Genomic DNA, 16,722 nt, shown 5'->3' on the forward strand with positions numbered 1-16,722 from the left:
CATATATGAAATAGAGTCCATCCTTCATCCATATATGAAATAGAGTCCATCCTTCATACATATATGAAATAGAGTCCATCCTTCATACATATATGAAATAGAGTCCATCCTTCATACATATATGAAATAGAGTCCATCCTTCATACATATATGAAATAGAGTCCATCTGTTGCTCTAAGCAACAGTCGTAGAGCAAAGCCTGCTGGTGGAGACGAGAGTGTGTGTGTGTGTGTGTGTGTGTGTGTGTGTGCACGCGCGCGCACGTGTGTCTTTGGTACAAAGAGTGTGTGTCTAGTGTGTCTGTGTGTCTATGTGTGTGCATATGTGCTGTGTGTGGTATGTGTATCTGTGTGGTGTATGTGTATGGGATGCATGGTGTGCATGTAGCATGTGTGTACATAGCATGTACATGTGGCATATGTGATGTATAGTGTGTGTGTGGTGTGTGTATAGCATGTGTGTATGTGTAGTGCATGTAGTGTGTACGTGTGTTGTACATGGTGTATAGTGTGTGTGTGTGGTGTGTGTGTAGCCTGCATGTATGTGTATTGTACGTACTGTGTACATGTGTTGTACGTGGTGTATAGTGTGTGTGTGTAGCAGCATGTACGTGTAGTGTAAATAGTGTGTACGTGTGTTGTACAGGGTGTAGTGTGTGTGTGTGGTGTGTGTGTAGCATGTGTGTACGTGTAGTGTACATAGTGTGCACGTGTTGTACGTGGTATAGTGTGTGTGTGTGTGTGTGTGTGTACACAGTGCCAGGGATGGCCGGCAGTGCAAGCGCAGTGGAGAGAGGCGGCGAGGGGAGCTGTGCGCAGAGGCTGTGCCTGGGCTCCGGCTCACCTGGACCCATCCACACCTGCAGACGTGGGTTTGACGACATGAACATGCAGCCTCCAACAGCTGTGAGACTTTGGAAATGGGAACAGAGTGTGGAGGCCGGCGCCCAGGGGGCACCTCACTGTCCCTGTACGAGCGCCTGGTTTGGAGGGACAAGGAGGGAGATCAGAGGGCTGTGCCGGAAATCATTTATTAAAGCAGACAGTTGTGCAAACTTCGGTAATACATGAGTCGTGAGAACTTAGCATTAACAGAAGTAGATCTCCAGAAAACGTACCCATAAATGTGTTCTTTCACGTGAGGAGCGGTGTAGAGACGTGTTTTCATGAATTTCCAAGAGCCCAATGTGAGCACACTCAGGCTCCTGTGAAGACAGCTCTGCTGAGAGTGATAAAAATAAGGACCGCGGGCTACGGGAGGCTCTTCCCCCAGGCAGAGTGGCTCTGCTGGGACACAACCGTACTGGTGGGGGCAAGGAGGACACGGCCCTCCCTGCTCCCCTTCCCTGTGCTCAGGATGCAGCAGCAGGTGCTCCCGAGACCCCGGCGTCACCCGGAGAAATTCTGAAAGATGTCAGCCGCCTCCACCCAGCTCTGGAAGCAGGCCAGCCCCCGCTCCCGGATCTGCTTCCGCCCTTTGTTGGTGATGACCTCCCCGCTTGGTTTCACCACCACCAGCCTGGGGATGGCTGTGATGTTGTACCTGGTCCTCAGCTCCCTGCAGGAGAGAAGTGGGGGGGGGGGGGCATCAGCAGGGGAGTGGGCGACCGCCACACACTCGTCCCCAGGGCCGGCTGACCCCGCAAAGCCTTAGCCCTCAGCCCACCCACACCTCCTCTCCCTGCTGCGGGCCTGTCCAGAGAAGTGTCCCAGGGAGGGGACAGGTGTGCTGTCCTGAGGGGTGTCCCAGGGAGGGGGCTGCTCTGAGCCTGTGCTGCTCATCCCAGAGCCACAGCTGCGTGGAGCCACAGAGCACCCGAGATGTGAGGAGCGCCAGAAGAACGGAATTTCTCATCTTCATTAATTTAAATTCAAGTAGCCCAGCGGCAGGTGGCTACCATATTGGATGGTACGATTCTAAACCCACAAATACCCCCAATAAATTCATACCCCTCCTCTATTTCAAGGGGCTGAAAAACACCAAGTACACACAACAGTCAGAGCTAAACCTCTGTGAGTTCCAGATAAACACAAAGCCGTGTGAGACTTTCTACCTCTCAAACCCGAGGAGAGGCTGATTTACATTATGGATGACACATTTCTTGGCTACTTTTTCCATCACATGTAACCTTGGAGTGACCTTCTTACAAAATTATTTGTGTTGATTTGGGCAAAGGAGAATCCACCTTGGTTTCTCCCCATAACCTTCTCCTGGATGACTGCCCTCAAGACAAGGCAGCTGATGAAGACCCCTCCCCATTCCCAAGGCCACCTTGCTAGTGCCTCATGCTCAGTGATCTGACTGCACTCACCTGTCACCCTCGGGACTGTGGGTCTGTGTGGAAGGAAGGAAAAATGCACTTAAAACCCTCCTGTTACCACGTCTCCCGTCACGTCTCCCGTCATGTCTCCATCAAGGTCTTGCCACTGCCTCCTGGCGCCCAGGCCAAAGATTAAGGCATAAATCAAGCAGGAAAAAATACCTCCCACCTCCACCCAAAGGAAGAGAGACAGCCTTGTTTTCAAACATCGGAAGAGACCATGACAAACCCAGCATCTTAATAAAGGAATCTTAATAAAATTTCTAATAATCAAGAGCGTACAGACCACTTAATCAGACCATAATGTAATAGAAACTGGAAACCAACATGAAATGATGTTTGAAATGAGTTTAAAATACACTAAATATCCGTACACTACCACCACATGTGAAACAGCAATACACACTACAACATGATCAAAGAAAACAATATGGAATATACTTCTGATCCAAAGCCGTAGACACAACTAGACATAGAAAGTTGTGGTCTTAAACACACTTTTCCAAACTATTTGTGGACAAGCTGTGTGCTTGACTCATGAAGCAAGAACAGGACTGGTGCAGCAGACACTTAGGAAAGGCAGACGGTGGCCGGAAGTCACAGCAGAGAAACAAAGGATCCAGTGAGCCTCAGAACGAACCTGCCTGTGGGGAAGACCAACAGAGGCTGGCTCTCCCAGCACTACTCGGGGAAAGGAAGACACAGGAACACCAGGAACCAGGCAGCGGCCAGTCCCCGGCCCACGGCAGACTCCACCCTGCTTGCAGACACGGGCAGGCAGGCGGGCGCGGTCGGTCACTCCTGCCATGCCCCACCACTGCCAGGACCACCTGTTCCCGAAGGACACCTGCACACACTGCCACTCCAGCAGCTTCCAGAAGCCCTGACTCACGTGAGGACGACACAGCAAAGTAGGAGGAAAAAAGTGTTATGTAAGAGTGATCATCATTCATGGGACTGATCAGGGCTGACAAGCGCAAACCACAGGCACGGAGAGACGCCGGCCTCGGGACCATCCAAGGCCTTCGCTGACAAGCCAGCAGGTCTGGCAACTCAGGAGTGGGCTGTGGCCTTGAGGAGACCCCCCTGGTGTTTTAAGGCCCTGAACAACACCAGAAATTTGAAGTGCCTACGAAACTAGCTTTCCCCCAAAGCAGAGACAACCACATGAAGAAAAGAGAAACAGCCAGACAGCTGTTGGCGTGAAGACTGCAGGGAGACGCCAGAGGCCGCCACTGGCTTTGTCCAGCAGCTCGGGCAGAGGGGTCATGGCAGGGCCTTCGCACTGGGCAGAAGGCGGGGAGTGCAGCGCCCGCCACATCACAATGGTCCCGCTGGGGTTCTGCCGCCCAGGGCCTGGGGCTTACCCTCAAGGCCAGCAGGCCCTACCCAACGTGTGCGGGGCATGCTAAGGGCATGGGGTCCCCAGACCCGCAGCAGCAGCAGCAGCACCAGGGAGCTCATCAGAAGTGCAGTTTCCTGTCCCTGCTGGTAGGGGTGGAGCCTGCGGTCCTTCGGGGCCATGTCTGCCCAAACGTGCAACCCCGCCAGTCTCCCAGGGCCGCCTGCTTCCCCCTCCATCCACCATCCATCCACCCCGGGGACGGGGGGGAGAGCAGGCAGCAGGGGAAGCTGAGAACGGTGCCCTTGATGGCTTGGGCAGTAGAGGCATGTGGCTCCCTGCTCAGCATCCTTGATCCTCCGCCTTCTGGCACTAACTAGCTGTGGGCCTTGGGCAAGCTAGCTAACGTCCTTGTACCCCAAATTCCCCATCTGCACCGTGGGAAATACTTCCCTGGGTTGTTGGGAGGTTTAGATGGTTAACACCCATACGGCATGGCTAAGGGACTGGCATGTAAATGCTCAGGAGACACTGAGGCTGTTATTGGTGGAGCCACGTCCGATCGCAGGTGGCAGTGGTTGACTGCTGGCCACGCTGACCAGCACCGGAACGGGGGACCAGCAGACTCAGAGCTAGCGCGACTCCTCGGAGTGCTTTCATGTGATTTGCATGAGCTAGTAAAGAGGAAGGTGTGAGGAAGGTGTGAGGGTGTGAGGAAGGTGCGAGGTAGGTGCGAGGTAGGTGTGAGGAAGGTGTGAGGATGTGCGAGGAAGGTGTGAGTATGTGAGGAAGGTGCGAGGAAGGTGTGAGGATGTGCGAGGAAGGTGTGAGGGTGTGTGAGGAAGGTGTGAGGAAGGTGTGAGGATGTGCAGGGAAGGTGTGAGGAAGGTGTGAGGATGTGTGAGGAAGGTGTGAGGGTGTGTGAGGAAGGTGTGAGGAAGGTGTGAGGATGTGCGAGGAAGGTGTGAGTAAGTGAGAAAGGTGCGAGGAAGGTGTGAGGGTGTGTGAGGAAGGTGCAAGGAAGGTGTCAGGAAGGTGTGAGTATGTGTGAGGAAGGTGTGAGTATGTGAGGAAGGTGCGAGGAAGGTGTGAGTAAGTGAGGAAGGTGCGAGGAAGGTGTGAGGATGTGTGAGGAAGGTGTGAGGGTGTGTGAGGAAGGTGCGAGGAAGGTGTGAGGATGTGTGAGGAAGGTGCGAGGAAGGTGCGAGGAAGGTGTGAGGAAGGTGTGAGGATGTGTGAGGAAGGTGTGAGGAAGGTGTGAGGGTGTGTGAGGAAGGTGTGAGGATGTGCGAGGAAGGTGTGAGGAAGGTGTGAGGGTGTGTGAGGAAGGTGTGAGGATGTGCGAGGAAGGTGTGAGGAAGGTGTGAGGGTGTGTGAGGAAGGTGTGAGGAAGGTGTGAGGAAAGTGTGAGGATGTGCGAGGAAGGTGTGAGGATATGTGAGGAAGGTGTGAGGGTGTGTGAGGAAGGTGGGAAGGTGTGAGGAAGGTGTGAGGATGTGCAAGGAAGGTGTGAGGAAGGTGTGAGGGTGTGTGAGGAAGGTGTGAAGAAGGTGTGAGGAAGGTGTGAGGATGTGCAAGGAAGGTGTGAGGAAGGTGTGAGGATGTGCGAAGAAGGTGTGAGGATGTACAGCCTGAGGCACAGCAGCTGCTCTGTCACCGTGAGGAGAGACTGCATTTGCCAGGGGGCCCCGGGCTGCAGCCTCGCACCCGGCCGCCATGGCAGAAAGCAGAGCCACGGAACTGTCCTCGGAGGCTTCCCACTGCCCTGGAGACCAGCTCTTGGCTGCTGTGTGTTTAGGTGAAGCTGATCAGTAATGGTTACTGTTTAAGCTTTGAGCTGCTGTGTGGTTTACTCNAATCCCCAGCCTGGCAGCACCTGCGGGGAAACGACTGTAACCCTGGAGCCGCAGGGAGAGGCTCGTAAGCGCCGTCTCCATGGCCTCCGGCGCCGTGTCCCTCGGGAACAGACCGCGCCTTGGAAGGAGAGCCCTGAGGCCGCAGAACGCAGGCGCGAGGCCTCTGAGCGCTGTACACCGTGCGCATCTGGGGGAGTCTGAGGGCCAGGCTCGGGCCGGGCGCTGCCGCCGCAGTGGCTGCCTCCCCTCGCCTAACACAGCCGTCCTCCCCCGGCTCCACCGCTTCGGGCTTGTCCCCCACGCTGGCTCCAGGACACCCGTCCTTGGTGCGGCCACCACAACCAGGCCGCTCGCCCACCTGCACACAGGCACCGCTGCAGGGACTTCAGGAGACTTGTCTGTCCAGGGCTGTCAACGCCCTTCAGCCATGCGTCCTCCAGCCGTGCCCTGGGCGCCCCGTGGGGGTCCCTGGGGAATCCTCCTCCTCCCCCTGGCCTCAGGAGTCAGGAGGCCGCTGAGGGAAGACAGCCCCGGATCCTGACCACGGCTGACCAGGTGGCCCAGGGCACTATTGTCCTGGTGGGGCAAGGGGCAGCGTGTATGCTCCGCACACAATAAGAAACTTCCCCCCAGGCCACCCCCACCCTCCACATTCTTCAGTTCCCCTTGCGGCAGCACGATCCCACACAGCCCGGCTGGAATCAGGGCTCAGCCGCAAACATCCCCACACAACAGCCTGGTTCCTACCATAGAAACTACAAGGGCAGAGCCAGTGAGGAGCGACCTCCTTGCAGAAAACCTGAGGCTAGGGGAGCCTGCGTGGCTTAGTCGGTTAAGCGTCCGACTTTCGCTTAGGTCATGATCTCACGGTTCGTGGGTTCGAGCCCCGCGTCGGGCTCTGTGCTGACTGCCAGCTCGGAGCCTGGAGCCTGTTTCAGAGTCTGTATCTCCCTCTCTCTCTGACCTTCCCCTGCTCACGCTGTCTCTCTCTCTCTCTCTCTCCTAGAAATAAATAAAAATATTAAAAAACAAAAAACCCGAGGCTGGGCCTTCCGGGGATCACGCTGGCTGCCTGCTGCCTGCAGCGGACCCCAAGGGCTCTGACCTCAGCACAGGAGAAGCAGCAGGAGGGAGCTCCGCAGGGCCCTCCCCCAGCCAGTGGGGGTACGGTAGCCCCGAGGAGAGGGAGGGAGAGGAAGCTCTGAACAGAGCCAGGTCCCAAAGCCGGGAGCACCAGCCTGGGAGCCTCAGCGACACATCTGTGAACAGGGACAACGTGCTGGCATGTGACCACCAAGGGCTGCAAACTCCCGGACCAGGGCCGCCCTCATGCATGACAGGAGCCTCATCACACTCAGCAGTGAGCCAACAGCCCAGGAGGTCATCCCCGACCCGAAGCGCCGCCCAATTACCCACACGGACCCCCTGCATGCTGGTTCCAAGGCCGTGCATGACTCGGTGCTAAGCACATCAGAGGCATTTTGCAAAGTCCCCCGGAGGAAAGGCTACCGTGAATCCTTCTACCAGGTATGTCACTCTAAACTGCACTTGGGTTTGTTTTCACCGTTGTGTAGACTAGCCATCCATATGACGTCCCTGGAGCAGGGCCGCTAGCAAACAGGTGCCCACCTGGAAGGCCTGAGCCTCACTCCCCCTCAGCGTCACCCACGGTATGTGCTTGCAGGAAGAAGTCTTCTACAGGACCTTCCAAAGCCACCTGCCATTTCTAACTGTCCACAAGGCAATTCATCAGGATGGCTCGGGGAGGTGGAGGGGGGGGGCCCGCCACAACTGAATAACAGCGCCCCCAGAAATGAGAAACATGCCCTGTAAAACACACCCAGAAACTCACATCCATTACAGGGATGGTGGGGTAACACGTGTGCAGAGTCTGGGTGCTTTCACAACGGAGACCCCAAGGTGCTATTGATCAGATCCCAGCCACACTCCAGCCCATCACCCTCCTGAGAGCCTCATCCTCCCTCCCAGGGGGCCCCCCTCCTCCCTCCCACCTTTACCCTCCTCCCTCCCACCTTTACCCTCCTCCCTCCCACCTTCTCCCTCCTCCCACTCAGGTCCCTCTCCGCTGGGGATTTTGGTGGCCTCTGACATTAACCCCATGAGCCCAGGGACCTGGTTCTCCCTACAGCTGTGGAAACGGTAAACACCTTCACATCTAGGCAATTCCAGGCATGGCAGTAATAACCAAGGCGCACCCCGGCCAGCAGAGAGGGGGTTCCTCGGGCCTTGGAGTTCCTGCCGCGACCCTGAGCACTGCCCCCAGCCGCCCGCGGCAGCCCACGCAGGGTCCCAGTTCTGACCCGAGGCCCCCGAGGCTCCCTCTCCTGCCTCCACACCCCTCCCCGAGCCCCCAGGGACGCGGCAGCCCCGCTGGACCCCCCGGGGTGCTGGGGTGGGGCCCACGAGCGCGCCGGGGAGGCCCGCGCGAGGGGTGGGGACGAGCTCCGCGCGGCCGCCCAGCCCCGTCCCACTCACTGCCGGAAGGGGTCGTGGAAGGGCAGCGCCAGCCAGGCGCCATGCAGCTCGCGCATGAAGTCCAGCATCTCCTGCGCGCTGCCGTCGGCCGACACGAACACCACCGCGAAGGGGGCGGGCGGCCGCGCCTCGGCCACCAGCTGCGCGTGGAAGCGGCGGAGCAGCGGCGTGAAGTCGCGGCTGGGCGCGCACCACCCGGCGGCGAAGTACAGCGCCACCACCTTGTTCTGCAGCGCTTCCTCGGCGTCCACCCACGCGCCGTCGCGGGTCCGCAGGCGCCGGCCGCCCAGCACGTCCACCATGGCGCGGGCGCGGACACCTGCTCCTCCGGCCCGGCCTCGGCTGGGACCGGGGACNCACTCCCTGCGCTCTCCCCACCCCGAGTCCCCGCCCCACGTGTCCCGAAGACCCGAGGAGTCCCAGGACTAGCGCCCCGAGGCGCGCTGTAGGCCCCAGGGACCCAGCAAGGGAAACGGCGGGTAAGACGCTCTGGGTGACTACAGACTGAAGGAATTTGCCGCAAAAAAAGAAACAGCGATCAAGATGAATCACATTCTGATGCAGTATTTTAAAACTTCAAGATCAGTGCAAAAAAACCTCACCATGAACAAAACATCAAACATCTAAATAAGGGCAGGATTCCGCGGAAACGCGCGCCGCCCGCCGCCCCGGGCTGACTCAGCGCCCCCAGCTTGTAAGACCTGGGGAAATCGTAGGTGAAAACGGTGAAAACGGCAGAAAAAAGTGGAGAGGGAGCCCTTGCAGGTGGAGGTCCGACTTTTGTTAAAACTCAGAAATAGGATGAGTGGAATGCAGCTAAAACTGTGAATGTTATCAAGACTGCTTTGATCTGTTTGGCTTTTTTTTTTTTTTATCTCAACAGGGACACCCTCCTACAGGGGAAATTTCCAGTTATTTGTATAAATACTGGGTGCTGAGGCAGGTGCCTTCCTGCAGCCGGGGTGAAGCCTAGGCAGCCTTCCAGGGAGAGGCGTGGGGCAGCACCCCTCCTCACCAGAGGACCCTCCTTTGGCTGCCCTGTACGCGTGTGTGTGTGTGTGTGTGTGTGTCCCACTCTCCTGAGCTGCTCCAGGGAACAAGGGACACCAGTTTTGTTTCACTCATTCGCCTCCTCCACCCGGCGTGAAGGGACTCCCCAGGGCCCTTCCTGGGGCATGAGCCTGTGTCATCAGACCACCATCCCACCTCACTGGCCACTGCTTAGGTGGGAGGGGCTACCGGTGCCCAGAGGCAGAAGGAAACCCAGGGCCCTCTCCTGTCCCTGCTGCAAGTGTCCTACACAACTCCCTCCACCCAGCGCAGGAGCAGCCACAAATGCAGTCCTAGAAACAGGACTTGCTGTCCCCCAGTCCCCGCTGGGACGCTCAACGTCAGTTCAGAATGGACTTCTTTCTGGGCACGTGAGGGTGCGCTGAGCAGGGCATCCACTAATCAGCTTTACTGGCCCCGGATAACGCCAGCCGGGCTGGACAGCTCCTACTCCTGGCGCTTGTGAGCAGCTCCAGAAAGGCCTTCTTGGTCTGTCCCCCTCTCCGAGCCCCCTCCCAGACCCCTGCCAACACCTACACAGTTTGTGACCTAGATTCTGCCCTATCATCCACTCCTCACCCAAACTGCATCTCCTGTCTGATGATCAAACCCCCCTGAGGCTCCACGGACACTCCTCTTACCTAGGGCTGGTCGCTGGGCCCCGTCCCCTCCCTGCCAAGACTCCCACTAAGTCGGCCCCCATCCTTGATTACCCTGCCTGCCCTCAGCAACAATCCCCTGCCCTTGGTGTCTCCCCTAAGTGGTTTTCCATCCACTTCCACCCACCAACCCCACCCCACCCTCTCCCTTGGCTGTAAACCCCCACTTGGCCTGTGTTCAGAGTTGAGCTCAGCTTCTTCACCACTGCAGTGCTGCTGAATGAAATCTGTCCATCACCTTTAACTGGCGTCCAGCTCTGTTTCTCCCGAACAGCTATCAAGGGCTCTGATACCTTGGCTGGCTCATGGCCAGGGCACTGGCCGCGGGGCAGAATGTTCCTGGAGCTAACGCTGGCTGGCTGGTATAGGAGACCTCAAAGCCTCTCTGGGGAGAAACAGTGTGGTATGATCACAGCTCTGCCTGTCTGTGTTCAGGCTCTCCTCACTTCTGACCGAGGCTGTTTCCCCGAGGAAGTATTTTTCTGAGTGGGAACATTTGGGAAGTCCCCAGCCAGTGCGCCTCTTCCCTGCCCTGGCTTTGGACACTGCATACCAGTTGCTTCTATGTTCCAGAAGGGAGACACTGAAGAAACAGGTCCCTAGGCCACTTGCCACTGAAATTGACTTCTTTTTCACTACAAGATATACACATGATGATTCATTTATTTCCACCGCTACTCATGAATACACCAATATTCTCATGGGAACTTTTTCTGCTCTGATCAGCACACAGCAAATTAGACCTCCCAGTGTGCAACAATCATATTCCGAATTTCCTGGTTTTCAATATTCGTGCTGGAGTTACTTATTTTCCTGTATTTAAGTATGTGTTCCCAGGGAATGACATCATGAGGACTTCATGACTCACTTGCAAAATGGTGGTTGACCCACCACAGGGAATGTATGGCAAAGTGACAAACGAACAGAGGCCTGGCTTTCTCAGTGACCAGCTATGGGACCACAGGCAAGTCACCCCACGGGCCTGGCTTCCCAGAGACAACTTCATGTTTAGAAGTGGTCAAAACAGATACGGTTTTGGGCTGAGGAAGTACTCCCCAGCCCCCCCTCCCCAGCTTCTCCCAGTAATGTCTTAGATGATTCTAGAAGCATTTGTGCTGCTCCACCAGAGGGCCTGAAACACAAAACGCAGGCACAGAGAGAAGATGGCGGTGTGCCTGGGGCCCCTCTGCTGCCCTAACACAACAGAGGGCTGCAAGAGCAGAGACCTCATCTCACAGCTCTGGGGGCAGGAAGTCGGAGATGGAGGTTCTGGCTTGTAAGGCTAAGGCACAGGCAGTCTGTGTCCCCAACCCCAAAGGTTTAAGTCCAGTGTGACAGAAATCCTGGAGCTCAGTGCCCTCTGTACGAGGGGAGTGAGGCGTGGAGGGAAAGAGCAGCCCTGTGGGTGGCCCAGGTCAACAGCAAAGCCAGCAGGGGGTGATGGCACTGCAGGCAGCTGGGGGTGGGGGTAGGGGTTCAACAGCTACACAACAGCTTCTATGCACCGGGATCTGGAGAAACTTTAATCACATGGTTACCACGCTCCGTGCCATTCAGGATACGGCTTCATTTTCTCTTCTTGAAGCTCACCCCCATATCCCACCAAACAGTCCTCAGAAATGCACCCAGTAAGGCGGGGGTCGCACCAGGCTGGGGGTGCCCTTGCCAAGGGCTGTGGAATCTGAGAAGTGCATGCTTACACCCCTGCCCTATCTCTGCAGGAGCAGCCAGGCCGACCCTGCACTGGGGGTGTGAGGTCTGGCGGCCAGACCACCCCGCCCCAAGGAGCATGTTCACCTCATAGGGGACTCCTCCCGGACACCTGTGTTGTCATGAGGCTGCCTGCCCAGGCTCCAAGCCACCAGAACCGGCCCCGCTGCAGCGAATGGACCAGTGCGTCATTTCTGCGTCAGGGCACCTCTCTGCAGCCCCCAACCAGGGCTGGCCACAGCAGCTGCTGGCCCACACAAAATGAAAACGCGGGGCTGGCAGACATACTCAAGTGTGCAAGCTCCTCCCTTTCTTCCATGGCTCTCACTTGTCCCATCATGGTTGAATGTCCTGTTGTCTGGGGCACAGGGTGAACGGGACCTTCACACCAGCCCAGGGGCCGGGCCTACGAGATGGCCCACGAGTGGCCAGCAGCCGTTGGGTTCTGTCCTGCCAGCTGCTCCCCGCACTGTGCCCACGCTGAGACCAGGTGGGCCTCACATGTTCCAAGGGGACCCTCTGCACCGCACACCCAGGTGGAGCCGGGACACTAAGGGACAGCAACAGAGGAGGATGGCGCAGCCTGGAAGCCATCCTTGCGAGGCTCCGGGGCAGTGGGAGTGGGAGCACGCGTGAGCTGAGGTCTAAGCCCGAGGCTGCAGGTGGTTGCCCTGACGCTGGGCCTGCTCCTGACATGACTGGACGTCCATGTGACACTGGCCTCATTTAACCACTTACATCCACAACAACCGATTTCCAAGTAATTCTGCAGTTCTGAGGGCCAGGATGTCGGCATACCTGTGCTGGAGGGACACAAGTCAACCCCTAACAGCAGCGCTGAGGACGGACGGTTACTCCAGGGCAGGACTGGAAGGCGGCGTAGGAAGACAGGCCCAGGAACAGGTGGGGCAGGGACGGGAGGAGCAAGCGTCTCCACGTGGCTGCAGCGGCCGTGTGCAGGAGGGTGACACAGAGGACAAGGGAAGGCAGGCTGCGGCAGCTCACGGAGGGCCGGCGCCCGGTACCTGGTAAGGATGGTGGTGTCCATTCATGCGATGTGCCAGGCACTGTGTTGGGCACTTTAACCTGCTTGGTGTTATCTAATCCTCAGGAGAGGCTCACGAGGTGTTGCAAAAACAAAGTAATAAATGTAGCTCCTCTCTTTGAAAACAAACTATGAAATCGGAAATGTGGACTCTGGTTTTATTAAAATGAGAGACAGTGAAGTCCCAAAGTGCTGTACTTGTTCAGGTCTATGCGTTCCGTTGCTAACTTCATTCTCCCCACCTGCCACCCTCACGTGGTAGGACAATCCCAACACCTCCTCCCCAGTGCCTGCCCAGTGAGCAGTGAGGCTCTTCCTGGAATGAGAACCCCCTGCCTGGTGCTACCCTAAGTGAGGACATGATATCTGGAGCTGCTGCAGCCACCCTGAGGCTGTGAGGAATAGGTCTAGAGAATTTCAGAGATACCTGCCTAGTCCTCTGACGTCATGAACCACTGAACCCAAACCAGCAATTACCAATCTCCAGGAGGCTTACAGGTGGCTCATGAGAAAAATAAGCCCTTATTTCAGCAGTTCTCAAAGCATGTTCTGCAGAACGCTGGGTGACACAGGATCCTCTCAGATGACTTGCAGGTCGAAACTGTTTTCACGGTAACACTAAGACAGTAGCTGCCTTCCTTGGGGTGTTGACCTTTGCCCTGAAGGTGCACGAGGAACAGTGGAAAAGCTGACACAACTGGAACCAAGCCGGGGACACCACATGCACTCGGTGGTCAGCACATTCCTTGCTTCTCTGCGATCATGGTGGAAAGTCCAGCTTTACTTACTGTTCATGATGAGCCCGTAGGAGTTAGTAATATTGCCCGTTCTTCAGAAAAGCCTAATGGGGGACCTGCAAGTTGCTTCTCAGCGAGACGCGAGACAGCAGTGACCCACAGAATGGGCAGGCTCCCATTCCCCAACAGAACACCGCACGGGCAGCAGAGGTCATCCATGGAACCGCATCATGAAATCACAGCTGCCTTCAGTCCAGAGCGAGGTTTAGGACCCAGGTCTTAAGCTAACAGACATTTGTAGGGGGAGGGTGTGCATGAGAGTGTATCAACCATGAGTTTCTGATGCGTGACATTAGGCCTCGCTGACCTGCAGAGACAGCCCCCTGCCCAGGGCTAGCGACTGCTTAGAGAGGGAAGGACAGCCTGGGTGCAAACCAACGGATCCAGGCCCACGTGCCAGGCACCTCCTTCATGTGTGCTCCTCCCTGTCCACCTGGGGTGACCCCACCCCAGACAATGGGGACAGCCCCTGCCTGATGAACTTGGGGACGTTAGCGCCCCACGTCCCACTGCATCCATCCTATTTCAATAGCGTGAAACCTACTGCTATTCCACAGCAAAACCATCTGCAAAACCAGCACTTCACACAAGGGCAAATTTGGGGAAACAAGGAGCCACACAAGAATTCTGCATGGGTGCGATGGGGTCTCCATGGACCCACACAGCTTTGGATCCTGAAACACTTTTCCTCCTTACTCATGTGCCTGGAGGGTAACCCAGAATTACACAACTTTTGAGAACCTCATTGTTCTGTCATTTTGTCAGGGTGTTTGCCTGTGTCCCCTCCTTCCCCATCCCCAGGTACTTGATTCAGAGGCTCCATAAACTCCTAAGCGCCAGCCAGACTAGAGGGTCCCCCTGGCCCCCAGGGCACAGAGTCAGGCCCACACTCCTTTCTCTTTCGCAAAAAGTGTTATATTCTTTTACCGTCTCTGGTGCTTGTTGCTGTGAGTCCCTTCTGGGACAGAATGGGCGGGTGGGGTGACTGAGGTGTGCCACTGGTGACCTGGCTGAGCCTCCAGCGCTGGCAGGGAGCACTGACCTCGGTCCCACACGCACCTGGAACCAGCTTGGAGGCCTCGAGTGAAAGCATCTGGACACTGAGAAGACCGGAACACTACTGGGCCCGCTCATCCTTTTAGCCATGCCCAGCCCAAAGCAACTGCACCTGGCAGCCTGGGGTGGAACCCACCTTCACGGAACATTGCTTCCAAGCCCTAATTAATGAGGCCACAGACAAAGGCAAGTGTGTTCTATGCAAAGCCTTGTCAGCCTGAAATGCCTCCCAGACATCTGGTCCGGTGGCCCATAGATGCATGGCTCCTGCTACTTTCTCTGGCCGCTGTGGGTTTGTTCTCTCATACCTTACCCGTGGGTGAGCTTCTCGTAAAATGAGAAATCCCGAAAACCACACAAAACGAATGTGCAGCTCCCTGAGCTCCCTTAGGACAAACAGCTCTGCAAGCCCACCCAGGTCCCTGAGCAGAGTGGCTTTGCCCCCACAGCCCAGGGGTGCCCTCCAGCCTCGGGACATGCCAACCTGCTGGCCCCGGGGGCTGCTTGCTGGGTGGGGGCTCCCTTCCAGCCCCCTAGTGTGGGCCAGGCCCCTGGGGTGCCCAGGGTCCTTCTCCCCACCGTCCACACGAGAAGGGATGAGGCAAGTCCCTGCAGGAACAGACGTGATTTCAGGCCTCAGTGCAAGCACGCGGCTGGGCACACTCAGAGAGGGCGGTTCTTGGGGTGCGGTGAGGAAAAGGGGGGCCATGGCCCCTGGAGGGGTGGATGGCCTCACAACGGACACTGGAAGGACAATGGCTACAAACCCGAAAATACATGCATACAACTTGCTCTGCCCTAACTCATGTGAGAACGGGAGTCACTGTGGGTCGTATCCAGGCCTGACCCGGGGCTCTGCCGGGCTCCCGCCTGCTGGGGCCAGGCCTGATGTCGGGAGGCGCCCCATTTTCCCCTCCTTCCAAGCCTCCCATTGAGAGGATCCGCCTGAACACTTCTTTATCCCCAATTACAGCTGTTAAAAACTGCTCCTGGGTTTCCTTTTTAAAGAGAAATGGCGTGCATCTGCCTCAGACTTCACCCATGGAGCCTGCAGGTGCGACAAGCGTGGGCCAGAGGCTGTGTCACCGTCAGACAGTGGCCCCTATGTGTCACTGCCGGCAGCCAGGGCTGCTGACTTGCTCACTTCAAGCTGCTTCTAGCCTAGTCCCCAGTCCCCCTGAGCAGCCCAGACAGGACCCCAAGAAAACCAGGGAATGCAGGTCAAAGGGAAAACCCACCTCTCTTCCAGAAAGCAGTACTGGACCTTCTCCCTCCCACTGGGTCTCCCGTGTCTCTTCTCGGATCTGCTCCCCACACAGGCTCACGCACACACACACGCGCACACACACACTTGCCCGCAATCCCTCTGCTCTGAGAAAGCGCATTGCGAGTAGTGTCTGCGAGGGGAAGGGCCTCCTTGTCAGGATAAAAAGCATGAAAACCCAGGAATGGCTGCCTGTGTGCTGCCAAATGAAACACGCAATTTCGTGAGCTCAACTGACAAGCAGCGGACGCTTTTGGGTTCAGAAAACTAAGGAGCTGGACTTCCGGTGGTGTGGGGGCCAGACCACAGGTGAGGCCTGGCGGGCACATGGCTGAGGCACCTCCACCAGGTCCTGGGGGGACAGCCAGGCACCAGCCAAATCTCGGCATGGGCACGGCCTCACTAGGGAGGAGGGCCCACCTTGGCCAAGGGTGCCCAACAGCCTCAACCCACTTTATTTCCTGTGCAACTGAACACTGCTGGAAGGAGAACGGCACCCCACAGGGGACACACCAGGGTCCCAGTCCCCACCCTGCTTCATCTGCAGATACCTCCTGGAGATCGTGATTGGGCCAGGGCTGGGGAACCCTTGGCCTGGACTTCCTGTCATCAGAAAGTAGACATGTTCTGGAAGGTTCTGTGGTGCCTCTCCTGACCCTCAGGTCAAACCCACACTTCTCAACTCTTAGACCCAAACAAGGGACTGAGACTTGTCTGTGCCACCAGACATTGTGTGTACCATGCAAACTTCAACGTGTGTCTCTAAACACATAAATCCTCTCACACCATTCAACTGCTATGCCACCCGCACACCTAATAAAACTGAAGCCTTCGAACAGCAAGCCGTGTTCAGACCTCCCAATGGTTAAAAAACAAACATCATCTTACATGTGTTTTGCTCAGATCAGGATCTACAGAAGAGTCACCCTTACAAATATGGTCAGTCCCTTAAGTCTGTTTCAATCTATATAAGTTCCATCCCTGGGTCACCCCACTCCTGTCCACACTATCTATTTATGGTCCACACTATTTATGGAAGCCAGTTGACTGCCTTCTGGTGGTAACACCAAGTTTATTCTTCTGCCCTGGTTTCCAGAAAAGGTTGCTTTGAACTAGAGGGTGACTTT

The 16,722-nt window shown here is 56.6% G+C and overlaps 1 protein-coding gene across 1 annotated transcript; it reads right to left on the reverse strand.

Moving 5' to 3' along the window:
- Nucleotides 1–6: 6 nt before the first annotated feature.
- Nucleotides 7–8,360, reverse strand: NXNL2 (nucleoredoxin like 2). The gene is made up of 2 exons (XM_077754588.1): nucleotides 8,015–8,360; nucleotides 7–1,557 (listed from the first exon to the last, which is right to left on the reverse strand). The coding sequence occupies exons 1-2, from the start codon at nucleotides 8,314–8,316 to the stop codon at nucleotides 1,389–1,391; spliced, it is 471 nt and encodes a 156-aa protein (XP_077610714.1). The 5' UTR covers nucleotides 8,317–8,360; the 3' UTR covers nucleotides 7–1,388.
- Between the last annotated feature and the right edge of the window lie 8,362 nt (nucleotides 8,361–16,722).

The sequence above is a fragment of the Crocuta crocuta genome, unplaced genomic scaffold (genome assembly GCF_008692635.1).
Source record: "Crocuta crocuta isolate KB4526 unplaced genomic scaffold, BGI_CrCroc_1.0 scaffold1300, whole genome shotgun sequence".
NCBI classification, from domain to species: Eukaryota; Metazoa; Chordata; class Mammalia; order Carnivora; family Hyaenidae; genus Crocuta; species Crocuta crocuta.

Coding starts and splice junctions, on each gene's coding strand:
- NXNL2 (XM_077754588.1), bottom strand. CDS start 8,316: ATGGTGGACGTGCTGGGCGGCCGGCGCCTGCGGACCCGCGACGGCGCG. Junction 1,558..8,014: donor TTCCACGACCCCTTCCGGCA/GTGAGTGGGACG, acceptor TCTCTCCTGCAG/GGAGCTGAGGACCAGGTACA.